Source organism: Dromaius novaehollandiae, chromosome 33 (assembly GCF_036370855.1).
Source record: "Dromaius novaehollandiae isolate bDroNov1 chromosome 33, bDroNov1.hap1, whole genome shotgun sequence".
Lineage (NCBI taxonomy): Eukaryota > Metazoa > Chordata > Aves > Casuariiformes > Dromaiidae > Dromaius > Dromaius novaehollandiae.
Window position 1 is genome coordinate 1,367,686 of NC_088127.1, and position 25,458 is coordinate 1,393,143.

The window sequence follows — 25,458 nt, forward strand, 5'->3', positions numbered from 1 at the left end:
GGGGGCTGCCCCGGGCGACGCTGGCGGCTCCCGTCCAGGCCCCGCGGTGCCGAGGGGCCGTGGCGGAGCTGGGGGGGGGCAGATCCCCCCCCCCGGCAGCAGCTCGGTCCCCTTTAAGGCCCGGCTCCCCCTTGGGCGCAGCCGCTCACCTGGCTCAGGTGACGCCGGGGAAGGAGGAAGCGGTGGCTGCCGCCCGCCCCGGCCCCGCCATGTCCGCCTCCGCCGTCTTCATCCTCGACCTCAAGGGCAAGGTGAGCCGGGGCCGGCCGGGGGGGTCCCGCCGCCCCGCCGGCCCCCGCTGACCCGCCGCCCCGCAGCCCCTCATCAGCCGCAGCTACAGGGGGGACGTGAGCGCGGCCGACGTGGAGCCCTTCCTGGCCCTGCTGCTGCAGCGCGAGGAGGAGGGGGCCCCCGCCCCGCTGCTGGCCCACGGGGGGGTCCACTTCCTCTGGATCAAGCACGCCAACCTCTACCGTATCCTTGCCGGGCCGCGGCCCCCCCCGCCCCGCCACCCCCCCCCCCGGCCCTTTCCTTAGCCCGCGCCCAGTGGTGGCCGCCACCAAGAAGAACGCCAACGCCAGCCTGGTCTACGCCTTCCTCTACAAGGTGGTGGAGGTGAGCGGGGGGGCCGGGGGGGCTGGGGGACCCCCCCACGCTCTGCCGACGCCGACGCCGTCCCCCCCCCCAGGTCTTCTCCGAGTACTTCAAGGAGCTGGAGGAGGAGAGCATCCGGGACAACTTCGTCATCATCTACGAGCTGCTGGACGAGCTGATGGACTTCGGCTTCCCGCAGACCACCGACGGCAAAATCCTGCGGGAGTGAGCGGGGCGGGGAGGGGGGGGCCACGGGGGGGGGCCGGGACCCTGCTGACCCCCCCCCGCCGCAGGTACATCACCCAGGAGGGCAACAAGCTGGACACGGGGAAGTGGCGCGTGCCCACCACCGTCACCAACGCCGTGTCGTGGCGGTCCGAAGGCATCAAGTACAAGAAGAACGAGGTCTTCATCGACGTGGTGGAGTCGGTGAACCTGCTGGTAGGGCCGGGGCGGGCGGGGGGGGGCCCGGGCGGGCGCGGGGGGGTGGCGGGGGGGTGACGGGGCCGCTGCCGCCGCAGGTGAGCGCCAACGGCAGCGTGCTGCTCAGCGAGGTGGTGGGCACCGTCAAGCTGAAGGTCTTCCTCTCCGGGATGCCCGAGCTGCGCCTGGGGCTGAACGACCGCGTCCTCTTCGAGCTGACGGGCCGTGAGTGCCGCGGGGGGGGGGGGGCGGGCGTGGGGACCCCCCCGGCGGGGACGTGCCCGCCCGAGCCCGTCCCCTGCGCTCGCAGGGGGCAAGAACAAGTCGGTGGAGCTGGAGGACGTCAAGTTCCACCAGTGCGTGAGGCTCTCGCGCTTCGACAGCGACCGCACCATCTCCTTCATCCCCCCCGACGGCGACTTCGAGCTCATGTCCTACCGCCTCAACACCCAGGTGGGCCCGGACGCCGGGGCCCCCCCGGGACGGGGACGGGGATGGGGACGGGATGGGGATGGGGATGGGGATGGGGATGGGGATGGGGACGGGGATGGGGATGGGGACGGGATGGGGATGGGGATGGGGATGGGGACGAGCCCTCTCCTGCCCGTGCCCCAAGGTGAAGCCGCTCATCTGGATCGAGTCGGTCATCGAGAAGTTCTCCCACAGCCGGGTGGAGATCATGGTCAAGGTGGGACCCCGAAGCCCCCTCTGCCCCACTGCGCCGTGGGGCCACCCCAGCCCCTGGGACCACCCCGGCCCCTGGGACCACCCCGGCCCCATCCACCCCCCCCCCCCGCGCCCCCCAGGCCAAGGGGCAGTTCAAGAAGCAGTCGGTGGCCAACGGGGTGGAGATCGCGGTGCCGGTGCCCAGCGACGCCGACTCGCCCAAGTTCAAGAGCAGCGCGGGCGCCGCCCGGTACCTGCCGGAGCGGAACCTCGTCCTCTGGACCATCAAGTCCTTCCCGGTGAGCCGAGCCCAGCCGCGGCCGTGTGCGGCGCCCGGACGCCGGGGCCCGCGCTCCACGGCGGGGGCTGACGCGGTGCCGGCGCAGGGGGGCAGGGAGCACGTGCTGCGCGCCCGCTTCGGGCTGCCCAGCGTGGAGCGGGAGGAGGGCGAGGGGCGGCCGCCCGTCTCCGTCCGCTTCGAGATCCCCTACTTCACCGTCTCCGGCATCCAGGTGCGCAGCGGCCCCGGGCCCCCCCCCCGGCCCCCTGTCCCCCTTGTCCCCCCTGTCCTCGCCCCCCGGCCCCGGGCCCCCCCCATCCCCATGTCCCCCACGTCCCTGTGTCCCCCCCATCCCCGGGGCCCCCTTGTCCCCGTGTCCCCCCGTCCCCATGTCCCCCTCGTCCCAACTGTCCTTGTCCCCCGCCCCCCCCCGGCCCCATGTCCCCCCCATCCCTGTGCCCCTCCGTCCCCGATGCTCTCCGGGCCCCCCGTCCCTGTGTCCCCCCCTTGTCCCCATGTCCCCCCCCGTCCCCGACGCTCTCTGGGTCCCCCCGTCCCCGTGTCCCCCCCCTTGTCCCCATGTCCCCCCCCATCCCCATGCTCCCTGGGCCCCCCCGTCCCCGTCCCCCCCCGTCCCCATGCCCCCCCTCGGGCAGGTGCGCTACATGAAGATCATCGAGAAGAGCGGCTACCAGGCGCTGCCCTGGGTGCGCTACATCACCCAGAGCGGCGGTGAGTGCGGGGGGGCCGGGGGGGGCATGACCCCTGTCCCCCCCCCATCCCCGGGGCGGGGGCGCCGGGCCCGGCTCACCCCCCTGCTCCCCCCCCCCGCAGACTACCAGCTCCGCACCAGCTAGAGGGACCCGGCGCCATGGCCCCCCCCACGGCGCCCCACGGCCCCCCCGTGGCCCCCCCACGGCCCCCGCAGTCACTATAAAGTCTGCACCCGTGTCCCCGCGGCCCTGTGGCTTTGTGGGGTGGGGGGGACGGTGTGGGGCGGGGGACGGGGGGGACAGGGGACGGGGCCCCCAGCAGCTGTGACCCCCCTCCCGTGACAGCGTCCTGCCCCCTCCTGTCCCCCCCTTGTCCCCAGCGTGTGTCCCCCCACCCCATAACAGCGTCCCCTCCTCGTCCTTGCCCCGACGCTCTCGTCCCCTCGTCACCCAGCATCCCCGTCCCTGGGGGTCCCCGTCCCTGGGGGGTCCCTGTCCCCGGGGTCCCTCCCCTGCACCCCCGTCCCCAGGGTCCCTGTCCCCGGGGTCCCTCCCCTGCACCCCCGTCCCTGGGGGGTCCCTGTCCCCGGGGTCCCTCCCCTGCACCCCTGTCCCGGGGGTCCCCGTCCCTGGGGAGTCCCTGTCCCCGGGGTCCCTCCCCTGCACCCCCGTCCCCAGGGTCCCTGTCCCCGGGGTCCCTCCCCTGCACCCCCGTCCCCAGGCCCTGTTGTCCCCGAGCGGCCTCGTCTCCGGAGGTCCCTGTCCCCTACCCTGTCCCCCCGGCCTGGAGCATCTCTGTCCCTTTGTCCCTTGTCCCCGCGCTGTGGCACCTCGCTCCCTGTTGGGTCTCCCGACGCCCAACATCCACCTCCCCGTGTCCCCCAGTGCCCATGTCCCATTGTCCCCATGTCCCCGTGTCCCCAACACCCCTGTCCCCGTGTCCCCAGTGCCCGTGTCCTCCAGTGCCCCTGTCCCCGGTGTCCCTGTCCCTTGTCCCCCAGTGTCCCCCGTCCCCCTGTGGCACGGGCCTGCCTGCCCCTTCCTGCCCGAGCCCGGGGGGGTCCCCTGTTTTTTGGGGGGGGCTGTGAGTGGTGAGGAGGGGGGTGTCCCCGGGGGGGGGGTCCTGTTGGGGGGGATCCCTGGGGGGGGTGTCCTGGGGGTGGTGTCGGGGGGGGTCCTGTAGGGGGGATCCCCGGGGGGGGTGTCCCATAGGGAGGTGTCCCTGGGGTGGGTCCCTGGGGGGGGGTGTCCCATAGGGAGGTGTCCCCGGGAGGGGGTCCCGTAGGGGGGATCCCATAGGGCGTGTCCCCAGGGGAGGGGTCCCGTGAGGGGGGTCCCGTAGGGGGGGGTCCCCGGTGGGGGGGTCCCGTAGGGGGGGTCCCATAGGGCGTGTCCCGGGGGGAATCCCCGGGGGGGGGTGTCCCATAGGGAGGTGTCCCTGGGAGGGGGTCCCGTAGGGGGGGTCCCATAGGGCGTGTCCCGGGGGGAATCCCCGGGGGGGGGTGTCCCCGTGGGAGTGACCCCGGGGCGCCCCCGGGGACGGGGTCGGGGCCGCGGCGGCCGCCGCCCTCTTCCCGCCCGAAGCCGCGTTTGAATCGGCGAGCCCCGCCCCCGCGGCCGCCCCGCCGCAGCCAATCAGCGCGCCGCGCCGCGGCGGAGCCTGCCCGGAGCCGCGCGCCCATTGGCCGGGCGGGCGGCGGGGGGCCGTGACGCGGCGGCCGGGGGATACATTGTAGCGCGGCGGGGGGCGGCGGCGCCCCCGCGGCCTCGGGGGGCGCCACGTGGGTGGCGGCGCCCGCGGGAGCGCAGCCCGACCCCCCCCCCGCCGCCCCCGGGTCCCCCCGCCCGCCGCCGCCCCGCCCCGGCCCCGCCCCGGCCCCGCCCCCGGCCCCGCCCAGTGCCGCAGACACCGGCGCCGCTCCCCGCCCGGCGACGCCCCGCTGCAGGGTGAGCGGAGCCGGGGGTCGCCGCGGCGGGGGGGCGGCTGACGCCGGGGGGGGGCCGGGGCGAGGCTGACAGCGCGGCGGGGGGGCCGGGCCCGGGCGGGGCCGGCGCCGGCGGAGGAGGCGGGGAAGGGGGCGGCTGGGGGGGGCCGGCACCGGGGGGGGGGGGCAGCTGACACGGGTGGGGGGGTCTCCGTCCGGGCGGGGGGACCGGGGGGGGGGGCCGGCACCGGGGGGCTGGGAACCGGCGGGGGGGCGGCTGACAAGGGGAGGGGGGATCCAAGCCCGGGGGGGCTGGGAACCGGGGGGGGCAGCTGACACGGGTGGGGGGGGGCTCCGTCCGGGGGGGGGAAACCGGGGGGGGGGGCCAAGCCCGGGGGGGGGGCTGGGAAGCAGGGGGGGCTGCTGACATGAGTGGGGGGGGCCGGGACCGGGGGGGGGTGCTGGGAACTGGGGGGGGCGGCTGACACGGGGGGGCCTAGTCCGGGGGGGGGCCGGGGGGGGGCTGACACCGGGGGGGGCCTAGTCCGGGGGGGGCTGAGAACCAGGGGAGGTGGCTGACACGGGTGTGGGGGGGCCTCCGGGGACAGAGGGAGCCGGGGGGGCCAAGCCCGGGGGGGTCCGGGCACCGGGCGGGACCGGGGGGCGGTGCGCACGGGGGGGGGGCCAGACTGGGGCTGGTCCCGGGGGAGTCCCGGAGCTGGGGGGCCCGGGGGGGTCCGCCCCCCCCCAACCCGTCCCCCCCCCCAGGTGCCGGCCCGGCCATGCTGCTGGGGGGGGAGCTCAGCGCCGGGGACCGGCTGAGCGGGGCGGCGGCCCGGGGCGACGTGGCCGAGGTGCGGCGGCTGCTGCAGCACGAGCTGGTGCACCCCGACGCCCACAACCGCTTCGGCAAGACCGCGCTGCAGGTGGGGGGCGGGGGGGCACCCGCGGGGGGGGGCGTGGAGAGCCGGGACCCCCGGGACCCGGGGGCGGAGAGCGGGACCCCAGGGGTGGAGATCGGGGACCCGGGGATGGAGATCGGGGACCCCCGGGACCCAGGGATGGGGCACAGGGATGTCCAGAGCGCAGGGATGAAGAGCAGGATCTCCCCGGGATGCGGGGATGGAGGACAGGGATCTCCTGCAGGATGTGGGGATGGACAGCAGGGATCTGCAGTGGGGATGGAGAGCCGGCGTCTCCCTGGGATGCGGGGATGCAGTGCAGGGATCTCCCCAGGATGCAGGGATGAAGAGCAGGATCTCCCCGGGATGCGGGGATGGAGAACAGGGATCTCCTGCAGGATGTGGGGATGGAGAGCAGGGATCTGCAGAGGGGATGGAGAGGAGGGATCTGCCTGGGGATGCAGGGGTGGAGAGCCATATCTTCCCAGGATGCAGGGATGGAGAGCAGGGCCCTGCCCTGGATGCAGGGATGGAGAGCAGGATCTCCCTGGGATGCAGGGATGCAGTGCAGGGATCCCCCCGGGATGCAGGGATCCCCTCGGGATGCAGGGATGCCCCCGGGATGCAGGGATGCAGCACAGGGATCCCCCCGGGATGCAGGGATGCAGCGCAGGGATCTCCTGCAGGATGCAGGGATGCAGATCAGGATCCCCCCGGGATGCAGGGATCCCCCCGGGATGCAGGGATGGAGAGCAGGGCCCTGCCCTGGATGCAGGGATGGAGAGCAGGATCTCCCTGGGATGCAGGGATCTGCCCGGGATGCAGGGATGCAGCGCAGGGATCTCCTGCAGGATGCAGGGATGGAGAACAGGATCCCCCCGGGACGCAGGGATGGAGCGCAGGGATGCCCCCGGGATGCAGGGATGGAGAGCAGGATCCCCCCGGGAGGCAGGGATGCAGCGCAGGGATCCCCCCGGGATGCAGGGATCCCCCCGGGATGCAGGGATGGAGAACAGGATCCCCCCGGGATGCAGGGATGGAGAGCAGGGCCCTGCCCTGGATGCAGGGATGGAGAGCAGGATCTCCCTGGGATGCAGGGATCTGCCCGGGATGCAGGGATGCAGCGCAGGGATCTCCTGCAGGATGCAGGGATGGAGAACAGGATCCCCCCGGGACGCAGGGATGGAGCGCAGGGATTCCCCCGGGATGCAGGGATGGAGAACAGGATCCCCCCGGGAGGCAGGGATGCAGCGCAGGGATCCCCCCGGGATGCAGGGATGGAGAGCAGGATCTCCCTGGGATGCAGGGATCTGCCCGGGATGCAGGGATGCAGCGCAGGGATCTCCTGCAGGATGCAGGGATGGAGAACAGGATCCCCCCGGGATGCAGGGATGCAGCGCAGGGATCCCCCCGGGATGCAGGGATGGAGAACAGGATCCCCCCGGGATGCAGGGATGGAGCGCAGGGATTCCCCCGGGACGCAGGGATGCCCCCGGGATGCAGGGATGGAGAACAGGATCCCCCCGGGACGCAGGGATGCAGCGCAGGGATCCCCCCGGGACGCAGGGATGCCCCCGGGACGCGGGGACGGCGCTCGGGCCCCGCCGACGCCTCGCCCCGTGCCGCGCAGGTGATGATGTTCGGCAGCCCGGCGGTGGCCCGGGAGCTGCTGAAGCAGGGGGCCAGCGCCAACGTGCAGGACGAGGCCGGGCGGGCGCCGGCGCACGACGCGGCGCGCGGGGGCTTCGCCGACACGCTGCGGGTGCTGGTGGAGCACGGCGCCGACGTCAATGCGCCCGACGGGGCCGGGGCGCTGCCCATCCACGTGGCCGTGCGCGGGGGCCACGCGGCCGCCGTCCGCTACCTGGCCCCCGCCTCGGACCTGGCGCACCGCGACGCCCAGGGCCGCACGCCGCTGGACCTGGCGCGGCACCTGGGGCGGCCGCAGCTCTGCGCCCTGCTGCAGCGCCCGCCCGCCTGACCCCCCCCCGACCCCCCCGGACCCCCCCAGACCCCCCACCGCCTACCTCAGACGTTCCTCTTCCTCTCCGCTGTTGCCCCTATTTATATTTCGGCGGGTACGAGGTGCCCCCCCCGGCTGGGGACACCCTGGGGGGTGTTGTCCCCCCCCCAAGGGGCTGCACATGGGGTCACCCCCCCGCCGCCGCCGGCCGGGACCCCCCTGGGGCGGGGGGTGGTGGGGCCCGGCGCCCCCGCTGTGCCCCCCCCCCGGGCCGCCCCCTCCTTCCCGCGCTGGTTTTTATTTTGTAAAGACAGAGATGAAATGAGATTCTATTTATTGTGCTCGGGGCAGACGTCGGGGGGATAATTTAATGTTTTTAACCATTAAATTAATATTTGTGGACCGTGCGCGGCGCCGGCTGGCCTCCCTCTCTCCCGGGGCGGTCTGGGGGGGCGGCGGGGGGCAACGCCGGGGGGGGGCTGCTGAGGGGGACCTAGGGGGGAAAGGGGGGGCTGGAGTGGGGGGGGCTGGGGGTCCCCAGGAGGGGAATGGGGGGCTGGAGGGGGGGCTGGGGGGTCCCGGGGAGGGAATTGGGGGGCTGGAGTGGGGGGGGCATGCGGGTGTTCCTGGGAGGGAATTGGGGGGCTGGAGAAGGGGATGGGGGGGGTCTCTGAGAGGGAAATTGGGGGGCTGGGGGTGCAGGGAGAAGGGGGGCGGGGGTGTTTTGGGGGTGCAAAGGGGGTCTCGGGTGCAACGCGGGGTGACCCCCCCCCCGGGATGGAAATGGGGGAGGTTGGAGGGTCCCGGGCGGACGCTCCCTCGGGTGCTAGTATTAGTGGGCCCCACCGGCCCCCCTCAGCCGTTTCCCCTTTAAGCGCGGGGCGGAGGCGGAGCCTCGCCCGGGGCCCCGCCCCTCGTCACGTGACAGCGGCCCGGAAGCGCGGCGCCCACGTGGGCGGAGGATGCCGGAGCCGGAGCTGCGCGTGAACGCGGCCTTCGCGGCGCGCTACGGGCGGTACCGGCGGCGCGAGGAGCTGCAGCGGCGTGAGCGGGGCGGGGGCACCGGGGCGGGGGGACAGCGGCACCGGGAACCGGGACCGGGGGGCGATGGGATGGGTACCGGGGTCTCAGAACCGGAACCGGCACCGGGGACCGGGATCGGGACCGGGATCAGAACCGGGACCGGCACTGGGGACCGGGGTCGGGACCGGGATCAGACCCGGCACCGGGGACCGGGCTCAGAACCGGAACCGGCACCGGGGACCGGGCTCAGAACCGGGACCGGGGGGGAAGTGGCACCGAGGACCGGAGGAAGCGGGTCTAGGCCCGTGGGGAGCTGAACCGGGACTAGGACCGGGGGGGCGGTGGCGGCACTGGGGACCGGGACCAGAACCAGAACCGGGCCTGGCTGAACGGGATCCGGGAGAATTGGGCTGGGGACAGGGCCAGAACCGGGGCAATCGGTACCGGGGGGAAGGACCGAGCAGCGGCAAGATGAGGCCAGGACCGGGGGTAGGGGGACCCGGGTACCGGCCCGAACCGGGACCGGGATCTGGGTGGGACCGGGGGCACCCGGGTACCGGCGGGGGGACGCGACACTGGGAACCGGGTGCCGTTAACCCCCACACACACCGTTCCCCCCCCCCAGTGCAGGACCGTTATGGCGATGACGGCGGCGATGGCAGCAGCGACTCCAGCTCCGAGTCGGACTCCAGCAGCGGGGACGACGTGGTGAGTGGGGGCGGGGGCCGCCCGGACGCCTGGGCCCCCCAGCAGGCACCCGGGCTCATCCCGCTGCCCCGCAGGAGCCGGACCCGCGGCTGGAGCGGGATTTCTACCGCACGCTGGCGCTGCTGAAGACCCGGGACCCCCGCATCTACCGGCCGGACACCACCTTCTACAGCCGGGATGGTAACGGGCCCCCCTGAGCCGCCCCCCCCCCCAACCGCCCCCCCAGCCCACCCCATGGCCCCTCACCTCCCCCCAGGCTCCCCCGCGGAGGGCGATGCCGGGCGGCGGGAGCGCCCGGAGAGGCCGATGTACCTGCGGGACTACGAGCGGACGGTGATGCTGGAGAAGGAGGGGTGAGCAGCGGCGGGGGGGCGCGGGGGGGTCTCGGCCGCCCCCTCCGCGTGGGGCGCTGGGGGCCCCGGGCAGGGCTGAGGCGCCGCCTGCCCCGCAGCAAGTACGTGGACGAGGAGGACGAGGAGGACGAGGAGGCCGCGGCCAGGCGGAGGAAGGTGGGTGCCGGGCGGGGGGGGCGGTGCTGCTGCCCCCCCCGGGGCCCTGACGCGCGTCTCCCCGCGCAGAAAGTCGCCTCCAAGAGCTACGCGGAGGAGCAGCGGGAGCTCAAGGAGAGGTGGGAGCGCCCGGCCGGGGGGGGCTGCGCTGGGGGGGGGAGCACCGCGCTCACCCACCGCCCCCTGGTCCCCCCGCAGCTTCCGGGCCTTCGTGGCGGACAGCGAGGAGGAGGAGGATGCGGACGGGGGCGAGGGGGGCTCTGCCCTGCTCCGCCGGCGCAGCCGGACCGCGGAGGAGGAGGTGAGGGCCGGGGCTGGGGGGGTGCTGGGGGGGGGTGGCGGGGGGGCTGGCGCAGGGCAGGGGGTGACGGTCGCCGTCCCCAGGCCCGCGAGGAGGAGGACTACATCCGCTGGCTGAAGGGGCAGGGCGACGTCCCCGAGGAGCCGCTGCAGGACCTGGTGAGCGGCTGAGGCCGGGCCAGAGCTCGTGTCACCGATGGCGGCGGCGGGGGGGGGAAGCGCCGGCCCTGACCCCCCGGGGCCGCAGGTGCCGCTGCAGCGGTACTGGAACGACCCGGCGCTGGACCCCGGCGAGCGCTTCCTGCGGGACTACGTCCTCAACCGGGGCTACCGCGAGGAGGAGGAGGAGGAGGAGGAGGAGGACGGCGGCGAGGGGTGAGTGGGGCGGGGCAGCGCCGCCCCCCCGGCCCCCCCCGGCCCCCCCTCACCCGCGCGTCCCCCAGGGGCCCCGGCGCCAGCCCGGCCGACTCCTCGGACGAGGGCGAGCTCTTCCTGGCCAAGCAGGAGGCCTTCGAGCGCCGCTACAACTTCCGCTTCGAGGAGCCCGACGCCGAGCAGGTGGGGGGCACGCGGGGGGCCGGGGGGGGCCGGGGGGCCCCGAGGGTCCCAGCACCGCTGCCCCCCCCAGGTGCGGACCTACCCCCGGAGCATCGCCACGTCGGTGCGGCGCCGCGACGAGCGCCGCAAGGAGAAGCGGGAGCGGGTCCGGGAGAGGAAGAGGAAGGTGAGCGATGGGGGGGGGGAGCGCCGCGGCCCCCCCAGCACCGCGGGGGGGTGGCTGAGCCGTCCGTGCGTCCGTCCGTGCGTCCGCCGCAGGAGAAGCTCCGCAAGCGGGAGGAGCTGAAGCAGCTGAAGAACCTCAAGCGGGAGGAGATCGCGGCGCGCCTGGCCCGGCTGCGCGAGGCCACCGGCAACGCCGCCGTCGGCTTCTCCGAGCGCCTCCTCCGGGAGGACTTCGACCCGGCCCAGCACGACCGGCTCATGGAGGTGGCCCCCCGCCCCCCCTTTTCCCGCCCCCCCCGCCCCCCCTTTTCCCATTCCCCTGCCTTTTCCCGTGCCCCCCCCGACTCTGCCCCTTCTCCCCCAGGAGTTCTTCGGCGACGACTACTACGGCCGCGGGGAGGAGGAGAAGCCGCAGTTCGAGGAGGAGGAGGGTCTGGACGGTGAGCCGGGGCCTGTGTCCCCCCCCCGCCGGGGCCGCGCCGGGTCTCTAAGGTGCCGCTTCCCCCCCCCCCCCCCCCGCAGACGAGTGGAACTGGGACACGTGGACCGGCCGGGATGAAGAGGAGGAGGAGGAGGAGGAGGAGGGCGGCAGCCGCCAGCCGCACTGCGAGGATCCCGACTTCGTGGTCCGTCGCCTCCCGGGCTGAGGCCGGGCGGAACTCGTGACAGCGATGCCCGGCAGCGGGGCGCCGCGGGGGGGGGGGGGCGGGGCTTGGAGCCCCCCGCCGAGCCGGTGGCCGTTGTGTCCCCACGCAGATGGACGCGGACTACGACCCCCGGGCCCCCCCCGCCCCCCCCGGGAAGCGGCGGAAGGAGGCGCCGGCGCTGGGGAAGAAGCGGCGGAAGACGCGGTTCAGGGAGGCCGTGGAGCAGGAGAAGCCGGCGTTCGACCCCGGTGAGCGAGGGGGGGTCCCGGCCGCCGTCCCCCCGCCCTGGGGGGCGTCGGGGTCTGACCCCCCCACCCGCGGCCCCCCCAGCGGCCGGCACCTTCGAGCAGTACCTGGACGAGTATTACCGGCTCGACTACGAGGACCTGGTGGGCGACCTGCCCTGTCGCTTCAAGTACCGCAGCGTGGTGCCCTGCGACTTCGGCCTCACCACCGACGAGGTAGGGCCCGCCCGGACGCCGGGGCCCCCCCGCCCGGACGCCGGGGCCCCTTCCCGGGGGCTCAGCCCCCTGCTCTGCCCCCTAGATCCTGGCGGCTGACGACAAGGAGCTGAACCGCTGGTGCTCCCTGCGCAAGACCTGCATGTACCGGTGAGGGGCCGGGGGGGGCCAGGGGGGGCCAATGGGGCTGGGGGGGCCGCAGCGGCCTCGCGCCCGGCTCACGCTCTCCCTCGCCCCAGCTCGGAGCGGGAGGAGCGGCAGGACCAGGCCAACTACAGCCGCCGGGCCCAGAACACCTGGAAGAAGCGGCAGATCCTGAAATCCCTGTCGGCCACGTACGTACGGCCCCGGGGGGGGGGCAGCACAGCCCCCAGCCAGCCCGACCCCCCCTGAGCCGCCCCCTCCGGCCCCGCAGCGCGGAGGAGCCCGAGCCGGCGCCCGCGGCCAAGGCCAAGGCGGGGAAGAAGCGCCGGGACAAGCGGCGGCGGCAGGAGGCACCGGGGGCCGAGCCCCCCCCGGCCGCGGAGCAGCCCCCCCCGACACCCAGCCCGGCGCGGGGGCCTCCGCGGCCCCGGGGGACGGCGCGGCTGGGGGCGGCCGTGCGGCTGGGCGGCCGGGAGTTCTCCGGGAAGCGCCTGGAGGCCTTCGGCCTCAACCCGCGGCGGCTCCGCTACCGGCAGCGGCTCCGGCAGCAGAGGAAGCGGGAGGAGCGGAGGGGGCCGGCGCCCGGCGAAGCCCCCCGGGCCTGAGCCGGGGCCGCGCGGTGAGTCCCGGCGCTGACCTAGAAACCCCCTAATCGGGCTGGGCCGGCGGCTGCGGCGCCCCGTGCCCTCGCCTGCCCCGTGCCCTCGCCTGCCCCGGCAAAGCTGGCGTCCAAGCGGGGCAGACGGGGCCGGTCCCACCCCGTGCCGCGGGCTGGGCGCTCGCAGCACGGAGAGGGCTGGGGGATCCGGCAGCGCCGGAGCGATGAGGGGCCGGTGGCGCTGGGCTGTGGCGGCGGCGGGGGGGGGGGGTCCTGGCCGCGGTGCTGCTGCTGCTGCGGCTCCTGGCAGGGTGAGTGCCGGGGTGGGGGGGCTCCATCTCCGTCCCCGTCCCCACCTCCATCACCGTCTCACCCCGTCTCCGTCCCCGCCGCAGGGAGGGGGCCGCCGGGCGTCCGCGGGGCGTCCCGTGCCCCCGGGGGCCACCCGTGGCCTTCGTGAAGACGCACAAGACGGGCGGCAGCACCCTGCAGAACATCTTCTTCCGGGCAGCCGAGTGCCGCAACCTGACGCTGGCTTTTCCCCGCTACGCCTTCCAGTTCGCCTACGCCTTCCGGTTCGCCTACGCCTTCCAGTTCGCCTACGCCCGGCCCTTCTCGGCCGCCTTCGTGGAGCCCCCGGCGCCGCCGGCTACGACCTGCTGCTCAGCCGCCTCCGCCTGGAGCCCGCGGCCCTCCGCCGCCTCATGCCGCCTGGCACCGTCTTCCTCGCCATCCTCCGCGACCCCCCGCGCACCTACCGCTCCGTCTTCCAGGACTACCGCGGGGCCGTGCCGGCCTTCCGGGCCCTGGGCAACCGCAGCCGGCCGCTGGCCGCCTTCCTGCGCCGGCCCCGGCGCTACTACGACCCGCGGGAGCCCGGGAACGGCCTGGCCCGCAACCCCATGGCCTTCGACCTGGGGCTGGAGGCCGGCGGGGAGCCGGGGGGCTGCGGCTGGCGGCGGGAGCCGGAGCGGCTGAGCCGGACCTTCGGGCTGGTGCTGCTGGCGGGGCGCTTCGAGGAGTCGCTGCTGCTGGCGCGGGAGCGGCTGGGGCTGCGGCTGGAGGAGCTGGCCTTCGTGCCGCTCAACGCCCGCCGGCCCGGCGACGAGGCCGTGCTGAGCCCTGCCGACGCCGCGCGGCTCCGCGCCTGGAACTGGCTGGACGTGCGGCTCTACCGCTTCTTCGGCGCCGTGCTGCGGGGCCGGCTGGCGCGGTGCGGCTGTGCCGGGACCTGGGGGCCCTGTGCGCGCTGCTGCGCCAAGCCCGCGCCCGCTGCCTGCGCCGGGGGGGGCCCGTGGGGCCGGCCGAGACCCCCGAGGAGCTGCGGCCCTGGCAGCCCGACAGCGCCGTGGTGCTGGGCTACCGCCTGCGCCCGGAGCTCGCCGGGGCCCAGCGCGTGGTGTGGCCGGAGCTGCAGTACCACGCGTTCCCGTACCGGCGGCAGTACGGCAGGGACGTGCCCGCGCCACCCCCCGACTGACGCGGCCCCCGACTGACGCGGCCCCCGACTGACCACGCGCCGGTTCAAGTAGACCTTTATTCCCGAGGACACGGACAGGCGGAAGAGGGGGGGATCCTGAGCGGAGCCACAGGCAATAAATAACCCCAGACCCTCACCGCGAGCAGCTTGTGACGGCCCAAAGTGACGCAGTGGATGCAGCCCCCGGGGCTGGGGGGTCGGGGGGAGGAACGGGGGGGCCGGCTTGTCCTCCCCCTCCGGCCAAAGGCCGCTGGGAACTGGAAAACGTCAGCCCTGAGCTCCGTTCCCAGCTCTCCCGGCGCCGTGGGGCCGGCCGGGTGCAGTAGTGAACCAACAGACCTGAGGGGGGTGTGTGTGTGGGGGGGGCTCCGGGCCGGCCCCCCCGGAGGCATCAGCACCTCCATGGCGCCGCGGCTGTGCCCCACGGCGCCGCGTTTATCCAGTGTACGAAGCGGCTCCCGCCGCAGCGGCTCGACCGCGTCCCCGCCGCCCTCAGAGGAAGACGAAGTCGTCGGCGCTGGGCTTCCTGCCCCTGGGGCGCCTGCGCGGCGGCTGCACCGTCTGCTGCGAGAGGCGCGAGCAGAGCTCGTCCAGGCCGTGGTCCTGCGCGTGGCCCTCCGCCACGCTGAACACCGGGTACTTGTCCCCGGCCGCGGGGGAGCGCAGGACCTGCGGCCGGGGAGGGAGCGGGGTCAGGGCGGGGGGACGCCGGGAGCGGCTTCTTTCCCGGGAACGCCGGGAGCGGCTTCTTTCCCGGCCCCGGAGCGGCGCGGCGGCGGTTCTGCCGCGGGCACTCACGCGGCTCAGCTCCGTGCACAGCTCCTCCAGCTCCTGCGCGCCGCAGGCGTAGAAGCCGATGGTGCAGCTGGGGTCCATCTTGCCGAAGGCCATTTTCCGCGGGGAGCTGCAGTGGAAGGACTGGGAGGGGACGGGGGGTTCGGCCCCGCTCCGCGGGCGGCCGCGCCGGCCCCGCGGCCCCCACCCACCTGCAAGGGGAAGTTCTCCCGCGAGGTGTCCACGGCCGGCTGGCAGTAGTGCGGGTCCAGGTAGAGCAGGAAATCGTCTGGGGAGCGGGGAGAGCGTCACGGCCCGCGGCCCGGGGCGAGGCGGCGCCGCGCGGGGAGGAGAAGGGCCGGTACCTTGAAAGCCGACGAAGTAGAGGGAGTGCCGGGGCTTCCCGCCGATGATCCCCACGCAGGACTTGAGCTTGAGCAGCTCCTGCAGGGAAAAGAGGGTCAGCGGTGCCGGCGCCGCCGCCTCCATCTTGCTGGGAGGGACAAGCGGAGCCGGGGATGCCGCAGATCCAGGTGGGATGCTGCAGATCCAGGTGGGACGCCTCCCGGGGTGTTGGTGGGGGAGGAATCGCGCTCCCCAGCCCTCCCCGGGGGGAGGATCCCCCGGATCCCCCGGATCCCCGGGGCCGCCTCCGCCGCGCCGCTACCTTCACGCAGTCGACGTAGACGGGGTTGAGGGTCTCGCCGCCCAGCCGCACCGGCACCAGGACGATGACGGCCCGTCGCGGCCCGCCGGGCTCCGTGGCGCCCCGCTCGGCACCGCCCTGCACCAGCCTGGCCACGTCGCCCTTGTACACTGCGGGGAGGGGGGGGCTCAGCCCGGCGGCCCCCCCCTGTGGCCCCCCCAGCTCGGGGGGAGCTCCGTGCCCCCCCCCACGGGCCCCCCTACCTGTGCAGTCCTGAGAGACGTAGACCGAGAGGCCGCTGGCTTCGGGGCAGCTCTCCACGGCCCTCCTGCAAGGGGAGGCCGAGGGGTCCGGAGGGTCCCGCCGCGCCCCGGGGCCCCTCGGCAGCCCCCGGGGCCCCTCGGCAGCCCCCGCCTCACCTGAGGATGTGGGCGACGATGGCGGGGCCGTACCAGTCGCCGGCCCTCTTGCCCGAGCCGCGCCCCAGCTCCACGAGCCGGTGGATGCCGAAGGGCGCCCGGGGGTGGTCGGCGAAGCCGGCGACGACGGCGCGGTGCCGCTGCTCCGCCCGGCGCTCCCGCGGGCTACGGCCGCCGCGGGCCGGCGAGGGAGAGGCCGGGCGCTCCGGCTCCGGGGCGTCGCGCCAGCTCCAGTCTAGGGCCAGGCGGGGGTCAGGGCGGCGCGGGGGGGGGGCACGGGCGGGTTCCCCCCCCCGGCGCTCACCTCGTCCCAGCAGGTGCAGCAGCAGCCCCTGCGCCAGCAGCATCTGCCCGCTGCGCAGCATGCAGCCCCAGCCGCAGTCGGTGGTCCAGGGCGTGCCCGCCAGCGCCGGGAACTCCCGCCGGTACGTCAGCCACAGCCGGGAGACGAAGTCCCTCTGGAAGCGCTCCGCGTCCTCTGCAGGGCGGCAGGGCCCGTGGGCGCGCGGCGGGGGGGGACGGGGGGGGGGACGCGGGGACGGCCCCCCCGGGGTGGGGACGGGCGCTCACCCTCGGCGGCGAGGCAGTAGACGCGGCCCAGCAGGTGCAGCGGCGAGAGCTTGCTGAAGTGCGTCCTGGGCCTCACCGCCCAGCCTGGCCGCCGGCAGCAGCGGTGAGCGGGGCCTGCGCCCCCCCCCCGGGACCCCCCTGAGGACCCCTGACCCCCCCCGGGACCCTCGACACCCCCCCGGGACCCCTGACCCCCCCTGGGACCCCCGGCCTCCTGCCCCCTTCCGGACAGGGCGCACTGCCCCCCTTCCCCATCCCGCCGACCCCAGGGCCCCCGTTCCCCATACCGGGACCCCCGTTATCATCCCGGGAACCCCATTTCCCCCCCCCAGAGACCCCCATTCCCATCCCAGAGACCCCCATTCCCCATCCTGGGACCCCCATTGTCTGTCCCCCCCACCCCAGGACCCCCATTCCCCAGCCTGGGACCCCCATTCTCTGTCCCCCCCACCCCAGGACCCCCATTCCCACCCCAGAGACCCCCATTCCCACCCCAGGGACCCCCATTCCCCTCCTGGGACCCCGTTCCCTGCCACTCCATCCCGGGACCCCCATTCCCACCCAAGGGGCCCCTGTTCCCCATCCCCCCCCATCCTGGGACCCCTGTTCCCCATCCTGGGATCCTCATTCCTATCCTGGGACCCCTGTTCCCTGTCCCCCCCCCCATCCCGGGACCCCTGTTCCCACCCCAGAGACCCCCATTCCTATCCCAGGACCCCCGTTCCTCATCCCCCCATCCCGGGACCCCCGTTCCCACCCGGGGGACCCCCATTCCTTGCCCTCCCCCCCCGTGCTGCGCTGCCCCGGGGAACCCTGTCCCGGGACCCCCATTCCCTATCCCCCCTGTGCTGTCCCGGGACCCCCATTCCCTAAGACCCCCCCAACCTTGTCCTGTCCCGGGACCCCCATTCCCTGCCCCCCCCATCTCGGGACCCCCATTTCCACCTCGGGACCCCCGTTATCACCCCAAGGACCCCCGTTCCCACCCCGGGGACCCCCGATCCCCGGCCCCCCCCATCCCAGGACCCCCGTTCCCACCCCGGGGACCCCCGATCCCCGGCCCCCCCCATCCCGGGACCCCCGTTCCCACCCCGGGGACCCCCGATCCCCGGCCCCCCCCACCCCAGGGACCCCCGTTTCCCCCTGTCCCGGGCCCCCCCCGCCCGGCCGGTGCGCGGGGCCCCGCCCCCACCGTATCTGACGTTGTTCCAGGCCGACAGGAAGCGCCCTTTGACCCGCGCCCCCTCGTCGGGCTCGGCGGGGGGGGGCCCGCGGCCGCCGCCCGCCCGCCGCCCCGAGGCGGGCGACACCGAGCTCATGGCGGCGGCGCGCGGGCATGGCGGGGGCGGGGGCGGGGCGCCGCCGCGGCGGGGGCGGGGCCGCGGCGCTCACGCGGCGCCCGGCGGCGCCCGGGCGGCACCGGCCCCGCCGCCGGCGCCGGCGCCCGCCGCCATCTTGGCTGTGGGCGCGGGACCCGGAAGCGGCGCCGCGCCGGGCGGAAGCGGCTCTGCCGGCGGCGGCTCTCATTGGCTGGGGAGGGAGGGGAGGGGCGGGGCCGCCCCGGGGGAGGTCAGCGGGGCCGGTTGGGGGCGGGAGGGCGCCGCGAACCCCCCGCCCCGCCCCACGGAGGCACTGCCGGGCCCATAGAGGGGGTGCCGGCCCCATGGAGGGGTTGCTGGCCCCACGGGATGGGTGCTGGCCCCACAGAGGGACTGCCAGCCCCACAGAGAGGGTACCAGCCCCATGGGGGGGGGGTTGCTGGCCCCATGGAGACAGGTACCAGCCCCACAGAAGGATTGCCAGACCCACAAGGAAGGTGCCAGCCCCACGGAGGTCTTGCTGCCCCCATGGAGAGGGATTGCCAGCCCCATGGAGGGGTTGCTGGCCCCATGGAGGGGGTACCAGCCCCATGGAGGGGTTGCTGGCCCCATGGAGGGATTGCTGGCCCCACAGAGGGACTGCCAGCCCCACAGAGAGGGTACCAGCCCCATGGGGGGGGGGGTTGCTGGCCCCATGGAGACAGGTACCAGCCCCACAGAAGGATTGCCAGACCCACAAAGAGGGTGCCAGCCCCACGGAGGTCTTACTGGCCCCATGGAGAGGGATTGCCAGCCCCATGGAGGGGTTGCTGGCCCCACAGAGGGGATGCCAGCCCCACGGAGGCGTTGCTGGCCCCAGGGAGGGCATTCCCAGCCCCATGGGGGTATCGCTGGCCCCACGGAGGGGATCCATGGGGCTGGCAATCCCTCTCCATGGGGGGGTCTGGGAGGGATCCCGGGTGAGGGGGGGCCCTGGCCGGGCCGGGGGTAGCAGGGAGGCTTGGGGGGGGGCAGAGCCGAGTGGGGGCGGGAAGGGGGACCCCAACTGTGGGGGGGGGTCCTTGGGGGGGGTCCCGATGCCCCCCATGGGTGTCACGGCCCCGCTGTGATGGGCGCCGCATTGCTGCCGGTGATGAGCCCGTCCGCAATAACCCCCCCTCCACACCCGACGGGGGGGTCACTCAGACGCACGGCAGGGAAACGTGGGTCCGGGAAAGGTCCCCGGGGAGCCGTTAGGCACGGGGGGACGCCGGCAGAGCCCCCCCCCCGGGATGGGGTGACACCGGCAGGGCCCCCCCCCGGGACGGGGTGACACCGGCAGGGCCCCGGGTCAGGGCGCGTCGCGGCGGCCCCAGCTGGTGCCGGAGCAAAGTCCTCGTCCGTCCCCGGCGCTGCCGGGAAGGGAGTGGCGGGACGTCACCGGGGCTGCAGCGTCACCGTCACGGGGACGCCACCGCGCCCCCGGGGTCACCGGGACGGGGGGCACTGCGATGGGGGTGGCGGCGGGGGGGGGTGTCACCCTCATGGCGGGGGGGCGTTGCGATGGCGGTCACCGTGACAACGGGGTCTCCCCCACGGGGACGTCCCCGCGGCGGGGGGGGGGGGGGTCTCACGCCCGGCGGTGGCAGCCGCCGGGGACCATCACCCCCCCCCCGGTACCCCCCCCCCCCCGCCCCACCAGGGTCCCCTGCGCTTCCGCCCCGCCGGGATCCCTCCCCCCCCCCCCCCGCCCCGCCCGGCCGGAAGCGCCGCTTCCGCCGCGCCGAACGTTGGCGCCGCCGCGTTCCATCCGGCGGAGGGGCGTGGCCAGGCCGGGAATGGGCGTGGCCAGGCGGGGCAGAGGCGTGTCCAGGCGGGCAGTGGGCGTGGCCTGGCGGCCCTGGGGGCGTGGCCGGCGCGGACTCTTATTGTGACGGGGGCGCCGCGCGCTGCTTAGTCACGGCCCCCCCCGCCCCCCCCCCCCCAGCGGGCCGCGCCGCCGCCAGGAGCCGCGCCGGGGGCCGGGCCGGGCCGCGCCATGGCTGGGTGAGCGCCCCCCCCGCCCCCCCCGGGACCCCCCCGCCCCGGGGACGATCCCGGCAGCCCCCCCCCCCCCACGCTGCTCCAGGGACCCCCCCCCGGCTCCGCCCCGCCGGGATCCTCCCCCCGCCGCAGGCCCGGCCCCCCCCCCCCCCGGGCCGCCTCTGCTTCCCCCCCCCCCCCCGGCCCCGGACCCCCCCCCCGGGGCCCCCCGGGTGCTGGTGACTTGTGGGAGGGGAGGAGACGTGTCCGCCCCCCCCGCTCCGGCCGCGCGGTGGTTTGTTTACGCCGGGCCGGGGGGGGGGGGGGGGGAGCGGGGCCTGTCGACAAGGCCGGTCCCCGGGGGGGGGGAGGGGAGGGAGGAATCCCTCCCCCGAGCTGTGCTCAGGCAGTGCCCCCCCCTCGTGTAACCCCAGGTGTGGGGGGGGCACCCCCAATCTGTGCCCGGGCGGTGCCCCCCCATATAACCCCAGGTGGGGGGGCACCCCCAATCCGTACCCAGGCGGTGCCCCCCCCCCCGTTGTGCCTCCAGGCTGAGCAGGGGTCAGGTTTTGGGGGTCTGGCTCCCTGCACCCCCCCCCAGCCTTGCAGGCCCCCCCCCAGCCTGTCCCCCATCACTCCGGGGGGGCCCCTCTGGCCCATATTCCCCCACCCCATGATGCCTGGCCTGGCCAGGCCCCCCCCAAGGTGGGGGGGAGCAATGGGGGGGCATCACTGGGGAGGGTGCTACGGGTGGGAGGGGGGGCAGGGCTCCTGGACCCCCGCCCCGCGCCTCAGTTTCCCCCTTGCTGGGGGGCGGCTGCAGCCGCAGGAGCCGGGCAGGGCCCGGGATTGGGGGGGGGAATCCCGGGGACGGGGGGGGGGGCGGCGTGGGTACACCCCCCCGCTGACCCCCCCCCCCTCGCCTCCCCCCCGCAGGCGCGAAGGAGCTGTGGTGCCGCGGGGCCCCGCGCCGCCCTCGCCGCCCCCCTAGCCCGCCGCGGCGGCGGGGGCCTGCGATGCGCCCGTGATGTACGCGCCCGAGTGCCAGGCGGAGGTGACGCCGTCGCGGCACGGCGGCCGCTCCTTCAGCTACACGCTGGAGGAGCACACGCGGCAGGCCTTCGGCATCATGAACCAGCTGCGCCTCAGCCGGCAGCTCTGCGACGTGACGCTGCGCGTGCGCTACCGCGACGCCCCCCCCGCCGACTTCCAGGCGCACAAGGTGGTGCTGGCCTCGTGCAGCCCCGTCTTCAAGGCCATGTTCACGGCGGGGCTGCGGGAGCAGGCCATGGAGGTGGTGCCCATCGAGGGCGTCCACCCGCGGGTGATGGAGCGCCTCGTCGAGTTCGCCTACACCGCCTCCATCTCGGTGGGGGAGAAGTGCGTGCTGCACGTCATGAACGGCGCCGTCATGTACCAGATCGACAGCGTGGTCCGCGCCTGCTGCGACTTCCTCGTGCAGCAGCTCGACCCCAGCAACGCCATCGGCATCGCCAACTTCGCCGAGCAGATCGGCTGCGCCGAGCTGCACCAGCGGGCCCGCGAGTACATCTACATGCACTTCGGCGAGGTGAGGGCAGGCCTGGGGGCGGGGGGGCGGCGTCCCCCCCCCCCGGCAGCCCGCGGGCCACGAGGGTGCCGTGCGCGTGGCCGGTCCGTGGGGCCGGTGACGGGGGCCCCGCGGCTCCGCGACCGGCGAGGTGCCGGTTCAGGCTGCTTCCCGCCCCGGTCGGCGCTGGAAGGAGGTTTTGGCCCCCGGTCGGCACGAGGCGGCTGCCGAGGCCGCGCCCGGCTGGATGGCGGCTTGAAGTGGGTCCGAGGAGCCCTGGGCGGGGGGAGCCGCCCCGTGTGGCCCCCTGCCAGCCCCACGGCCCCCTGCCAGCCCCACGGCCAGGGGGAGGCCCAGGGAGGCCCGGGGGAGGCCGGGAACCGCTCCCTGCCGGCAGCGCAGCGCATCCGGGATCAAAGCGAAACCGAAAGGGGAAAGGCCGGGAGGCGGCTGCCGGCGGGAGCGGGTGACGCCTGGCGCGGCCCAGGGCTCGGAGCCGGGGGGTGACGGTGGCCTTGTCCCCGCACGTGACAGCGGCCTTGTCCCCGCGCCCTCGGGGCTGGGGCGAGAGACGTCCCCGTCCCCCTCCCGCGCTGCCGCTCCGGTCGGCTCCTCCGGCAGCCCGGCCCGGGGGTGAGCGTCGGGGTCCCCCCCCCCCCCCGCCGCCGCCGCGCTCACCCCCGCGCCGTCCCCGCGCAGGTGGCGAAGCAGGAGGAGTTCTTCAACCTCTCGCACTGCCAGCTGGTGACGCTCATCAGCCGGGACGAGCTGAACGTGCGCTGCGAGTCCGAGGTCTTCCACGCCTGCATCAACTGGGTGAAGTACGACTGCGAGAACCGGCGGCTCTACGTGCAGGCGCTGCTCCAGGCCGTGCGCTGCCACTCCCTCACGCCCCACTTCCTCCAGATGCAGCTCCAGAAGTGCGAGCTCCTCCAGGCCGACTCCCGCTGCAAGGACTACCTGGCCAAGATCTTCCAGGACCTGACGCTGCACAAGCCCACGCAGGTCCTGCCCTGCCGGGCCCCCAAGGTGGGGCAGCTCATCTACACGGCCGGCGGCTACTTCCGCCAGTCGCTGAGCTACCTGGAGGCCTACAACCCCCGCGACGGCTCCTGGCTCCGCCTGGCCGACCTGCAGGTGCCGCGCAGCGGGCTGGCGGGCTGCGTGGTCGGGGGCCTCTTCTACGCCGTGGGCGGCCGCAACAACTCGCCCGACGGCAACACGGACTCGGACGCCATCGACTGCTACAACCCCATGACCAACCAGTGGTCGCCCTGCGCGCCCATGAGCGTGCCGCGCAACCGCATCGGCGTGGGCGTCATCGACGGCATGATCTACGCCGTGGGGGGCTCGCACGGCTGCGTCCACCACAGCAGCGTCGAGAGGTGAGGGTGCCGGGGCGGGGGGGCGCCGGAGCCGTGCCGGGGGGGCTGACGGCAGCCCGGCTCTGCGAGGGGGCGTCGGGGGCCCGACCGGAGCCTGCGCCCCTCCGCGCTCGCCCCACGGAGAGCTGCTGGCGGTGGGGCGCGGGGGAGCCGGGGAGGGGCGAGGAGCGGCCCCCCGGCCTCGCCCCACGGAGAGCTGCTGGTTATGGGGCACGATGAAGCCAGAGAGGGGCGAGGAGCAGCCCCCCGGCCTCGCCCCACGGAGAGCTGCTGGTTATGGGGCACGATGAAGCCAGAGAGGGGCGAGGAGCAGCCCCACGGCCTCGCCCCATGGCATGGGGGAGCCGGAGAGGGGCGAGGAGCAGCCCCCCGGCCTTGCCCCACGGAGAGCTGCTGGCGGTGGGGCGCGGGGGGAGCCGGGGAGGGGCGAGGAGCGGCCCCATGGCCTCACTCCCCTGGAGAGCTGCTGGTTATGGGGCACGATGAAGCCAGAGAGGGGCAAGGAGCAGCCCCCCGGCCTCGCCCCACGGAGAGCTGCTGGTTATGGGGCATGATGAAGGCAGAGAGGGGCGAGGAGCAGCCCCACGGCCTCGTCCCACGGAGAGCTGCTGGTTATGGGGCATGATGAAGCCAGAGAGGGGCGAGGAGCAGCCCCACGGCCTTGCCCCACGGAGAGCTGCTGGTTATGGGGCATGATGAAGCCAGAGAGGGGCGAGGAGCAGCCCCACGGCCTTGCCCCACGGAGAGCTGCTGGTTATGGGGCATGATGAAGCCAGAGAGGGGCAAGGAGCAGCCCCACGGCCTTGCCCCACGGAGAGCTGCTGGTTATGGGGCACGATGAAGCCAGAGAGGGGCGAGGAACAGCCCCACAGCCTTGCCCCATGGCGTGGGGGAGCCGTAGAGGGGCGAGGAGCAGCCCCCCCCCCGGCCTCGCCCCACGGAGAGCTGCTGGTTATGGGGCATGATGAAGCCAGAGAGGGGCAAGGAGCAGCCCCACAGCCTTGCCCCATGGTGTGGGGGAGCCGCAGAGGGGCGAGGAGCAGCCTCCCAGCCTCACCCCCCAGCGCGGGGAAGCCGGAGAGGGGTGAGGAGCAGCCCCACAGCCTCGCCCCCCCCAGGGAGCTGCTGGCGGTGGGGCACGGGGAAGCCCCCTGGCCTCGCCCCCCAGCATGGGGAAGCTGGAGGGGGGCAAGGAGCAGCCGGAGTGGGGTGAGGAGCAGCCTCCCGGCCTTGTCCCCCGGCGCTGGGAAGCCGGAGCAGGGTGAGGAGCAGCCCCACAGCCTCACCCCCCCCCCCCCCCCCCCGGCGCAGGGAAGCCGGATCAGGGTGAGAAGCAGCCCCACAACCTCACCCCCGCTGGTGCAGGGAAGCCGGAGGGGCGAGGAGCAGCCCCACGGCCTCACCCCCTGGTGCAGGGAAGCTGGAGACGGGCAAGGAGCAGCCCCACGGCGCAGGGAAGCTGAAGCAGGGTGAGGAGCAGCCCCACAACCTCACCCCCCCCCCCCCGGCGCAGGGAAGCTGGAGAGGGGCAGGGAGCAGCCCCACAGCCTTGCCCCCCAGCGCAGGGAAGCCGGAGAAGGGCGAGGAGCAGCCCCACAGCCTTGCCCCCCAGCGCAGGGAAGCCGGAGAAGGGCGAGGAGCAGCCCCATGGCCTCACCCCCCGGCATGAGGAAGCCGGAGCGGGGCGAGGAGCAGCCCCCCAGCACGGGGGAGCTGGAGAGGGATGAGGAGCAGCCCCATGGCACGGGGGGAGCCAGAGCGGGACGAGCAGCAGCCCCACAGCCGCCCGCGCCCTGACCGCACCCCCCCCCCCCCCGCAGGTACGAGCCGGAGCGGGACGAGTGGCAGCTGGTGGCCCCCATGCTGACGCGCCGCATCGGCGTGGGCGTCGCGGTGCTCAACCGCCTGCTCTACGCCGTGGGCGGCTTCGACGGCACCGCGCGCCTCAGCTCCGCCGAGTGCTACCACCCGGAGCGGGACGCGTGGCGGGCCATCGCCCCCATGGCCACCATCCGCAGCGGCGCCGGTGAGCCGGGCCCCGGGGCGGGCGGGCGGGCGGGGGGGGGCCGCCGGGGCAGCCCCCTGACCCCCCCGTCCCGCCTCTGCCCCCCGCCAGGCGTCTGCGCCCTCAACAACTGCATCTACGCCATGGGGGGCTACGACGGCACGGACCAGCTCAACAGCACCGAGCGCTACGACGTGGAGACCGACACCTGGACCTTCGTGGCGCCCATGCGGTACCGGCGCAGCGCCCTGGGCGTCACCGTCTACCAGGGCAAGATCTACGTGCTGGGTACGTACGGGGGGGGCCGGGGGGGGGGGGGGGGCCGGGCCGGGCCGGGCGGCGGACGCGGGCCAAGCCGGGCGCTCTCCGCAGGCGGCTACGACGGCCACACGTTCCTGGACTCGGTGGAGTGCTACGACCCCGGCGCGGACGCCTGGACGGAGGTGACGCGCATGACGTCGGGGCGCAGCGGCGTGGGCGTCGCCATCACCATGGAGCCCTGCCGCAAGCAGGTCGACCAGCCCGACTGCCCCTGCTAGCGCCGGCGCCGCCGTGGGGCCGCCGCACGGCCGGGGGGGCCCCGCTCCGCCCGCCCGGGAGCGCCCCCGGGGCCGCCTCCCCCCTCCCCACGGCGGCACGGCAGGGACCAGCGGCAGCCGGGGCGCCCCGCGTGCCCCCGGACTGCGGCCGGAGCGCCGGCACGGACAGCTCGCGCGGGGCCGCGGCCCCCC

At 75.5% G+C, this 25,458-nt stretch overlaps 5 protein-coding genes across 8 annotated transcripts; 4 read left to right on the top strand and 1 right to left on the bottom strand.

Moving 5' to 3' along the window:
- The first annotated feature begins 102 nt into the window (after window positions 1–102).
- AP1M2 (adaptor related protein complex 1 subunit mu 2) lies at window positions 103–2,914 on the top strand. Of its 2 annotated transcripts, none has more exons than XM_064499397.1 (12): window positions 103–251; window positions 318–474; window positions 548–615; window positions 689–819; window positions 888–1,035; window positions 1,116–1,242; window positions 1,328–1,470; window positions 1,634–1,705; window positions 1,824–1,982; window positions 2,070–2,195; window positions 2,635–2,695; window positions 2,798–2,914. In XM_064499397.1, the coding sequence occupies exons 1-12, from the start codon at window positions 210–212 to the stop codon at window positions 2,818–2,820; spliced, it is 1,257 nt and encodes a 418-aa protein (XP_064355467.1). In that variant the 5' UTR covers window positions 103–209; the 3' UTR covers window positions 2,821–2,914. The 2 variants fall into 2 exon arrangements, with proteins under 2 accessions (XP_064355467.1, XP_064355466.1); XM_064499396.1 differs by having other exon boundaries at window positions 104–251; window positions 2,620–2,695.
- A 1,005-nt stretch (window positions 2,915–3,919) lies between these two features.
- Window positions 3,920–7,873, top strand: CDKN2D (cyclin dependent kinase inhibitor 2D). Its single transcript, XM_064499258.1, has 3 exons — window positions 3,920–4,623; window positions 5,370–5,527; window positions 7,134–7,873. The coding sequence occupies exons 2-3, from the start codon at window positions 5,384–5,386 to the stop codon at window positions 7,482–7,484; spliced, it is 495 nt and encodes a 164-aa protein (XP_064355328.1). The 5' UTR covers window positions 3,920–4,623; window positions 5,370–5,383; the 3' UTR covers window positions 7,485–7,873.
- A 510-nt stretch (window positions 7,874–8,383) lies between these two features.
- KRI1 (KRI1 homolog) lies at window positions 8,384–13,311 on the top strand. 3 transcript variants are annotated; one of them, XM_064499200.1, is made up of 20 exons: window positions 8,384–8,510; window positions 9,115–9,197; window positions 9,272–9,377; window positions 9,454–9,550; window positions 9,649–9,706; window positions 9,776–9,825; window positions 9,905–10,007; window positions 10,091–10,165; window positions 10,254–10,381; window positions 10,450–10,564; window positions 10,635–10,730; window positions 10,823–10,993; window positions 11,094–11,169; window positions 11,252–11,355; window positions 11,486–11,624; window positions 11,707–11,837; window positions 11,923–11,987; window positions 12,077–12,172; window positions 12,253–12,600; window positions 13,174–13,311. In XM_064499200.1, the coding sequence occupies exons 1-19, from the start codon at window positions 8,429–8,431 to the stop codon at window positions 12,584–12,586; spliced, it is 2,109 nt and encodes a 702-aa protein (XP_064355270.1). In that variant the 5' UTR covers window positions 8,384–8,428; the 3' UTR covers window positions 12,587–12,600; window positions 13,174–13,311. The 3 variants fall into 3 exon arrangements, with proteins under 3 accessions (XP_064355270.1, XP_064355268.1, XP_064355269.1); XM_064499198.1 differs by having other exon boundaries at window positions 13,138–13,243; XM_064499199.1 differs by lacking the exon at window positions 13,174–13,311 and adding an exon at window positions 12,975–13,091.
- Window positions 13,312–14,102: 791 nt separating this feature from the next.
- ATG4D (autophagy related 4D cysteine peptidase) lies at window positions 14,103–17,813 on the bottom strand. Its single transcript, XM_064499201.1, has 10 exons — window positions 17,661–17,813; window positions 16,469–16,552; window positions 16,203–16,376; window positions 15,899–16,133; window positions 15,743–15,807; window positions 15,501–15,649; window positions 15,199–15,277; window positions 15,046–15,122; window positions 14,858–14,977; window positions 14,103–14,728 (listed from the first exon to the last, which is right to left on the bottom strand). The coding sequence occupies exons 1-10, from the start codon at window positions 17,785–17,787 to the stop codon at window positions 14,552–14,554; spliced, it is 1,287 nt and encodes a 428-aa protein (XP_064355271.1). The 5' UTR covers window positions 17,788–17,813; the 3' UTR covers window positions 14,103–14,551.
- A 1,878-nt stretch (window positions 17,814–19,691) lies between these two features.
- Window positions 19,692–25,411, top strand: KEAP1 (kelch like ECH associated protein 1). Its single transcript, XM_064499173.1, has 6 exons — window positions 19,692–19,812; window positions 20,725–21,358; window positions 22,037–22,722; window positions 24,543–24,748; window positions 24,839–25,015; window positions 25,100–25,411. The coding sequence occupies exons 2-6, from the start codon at window positions 20,816–20,818 to the stop codon at window positions 25,264–25,266; spliced, it is 1,779 nt and encodes a 592-aa protein (XP_064355243.1). The 5' UTR covers window positions 19,692–19,812; window positions 20,725–20,815; the 3' UTR covers window positions 25,267–25,411.
- The last annotated feature ends 47 nt before the right edge of the window (window positions 25,412–25,458 follow it).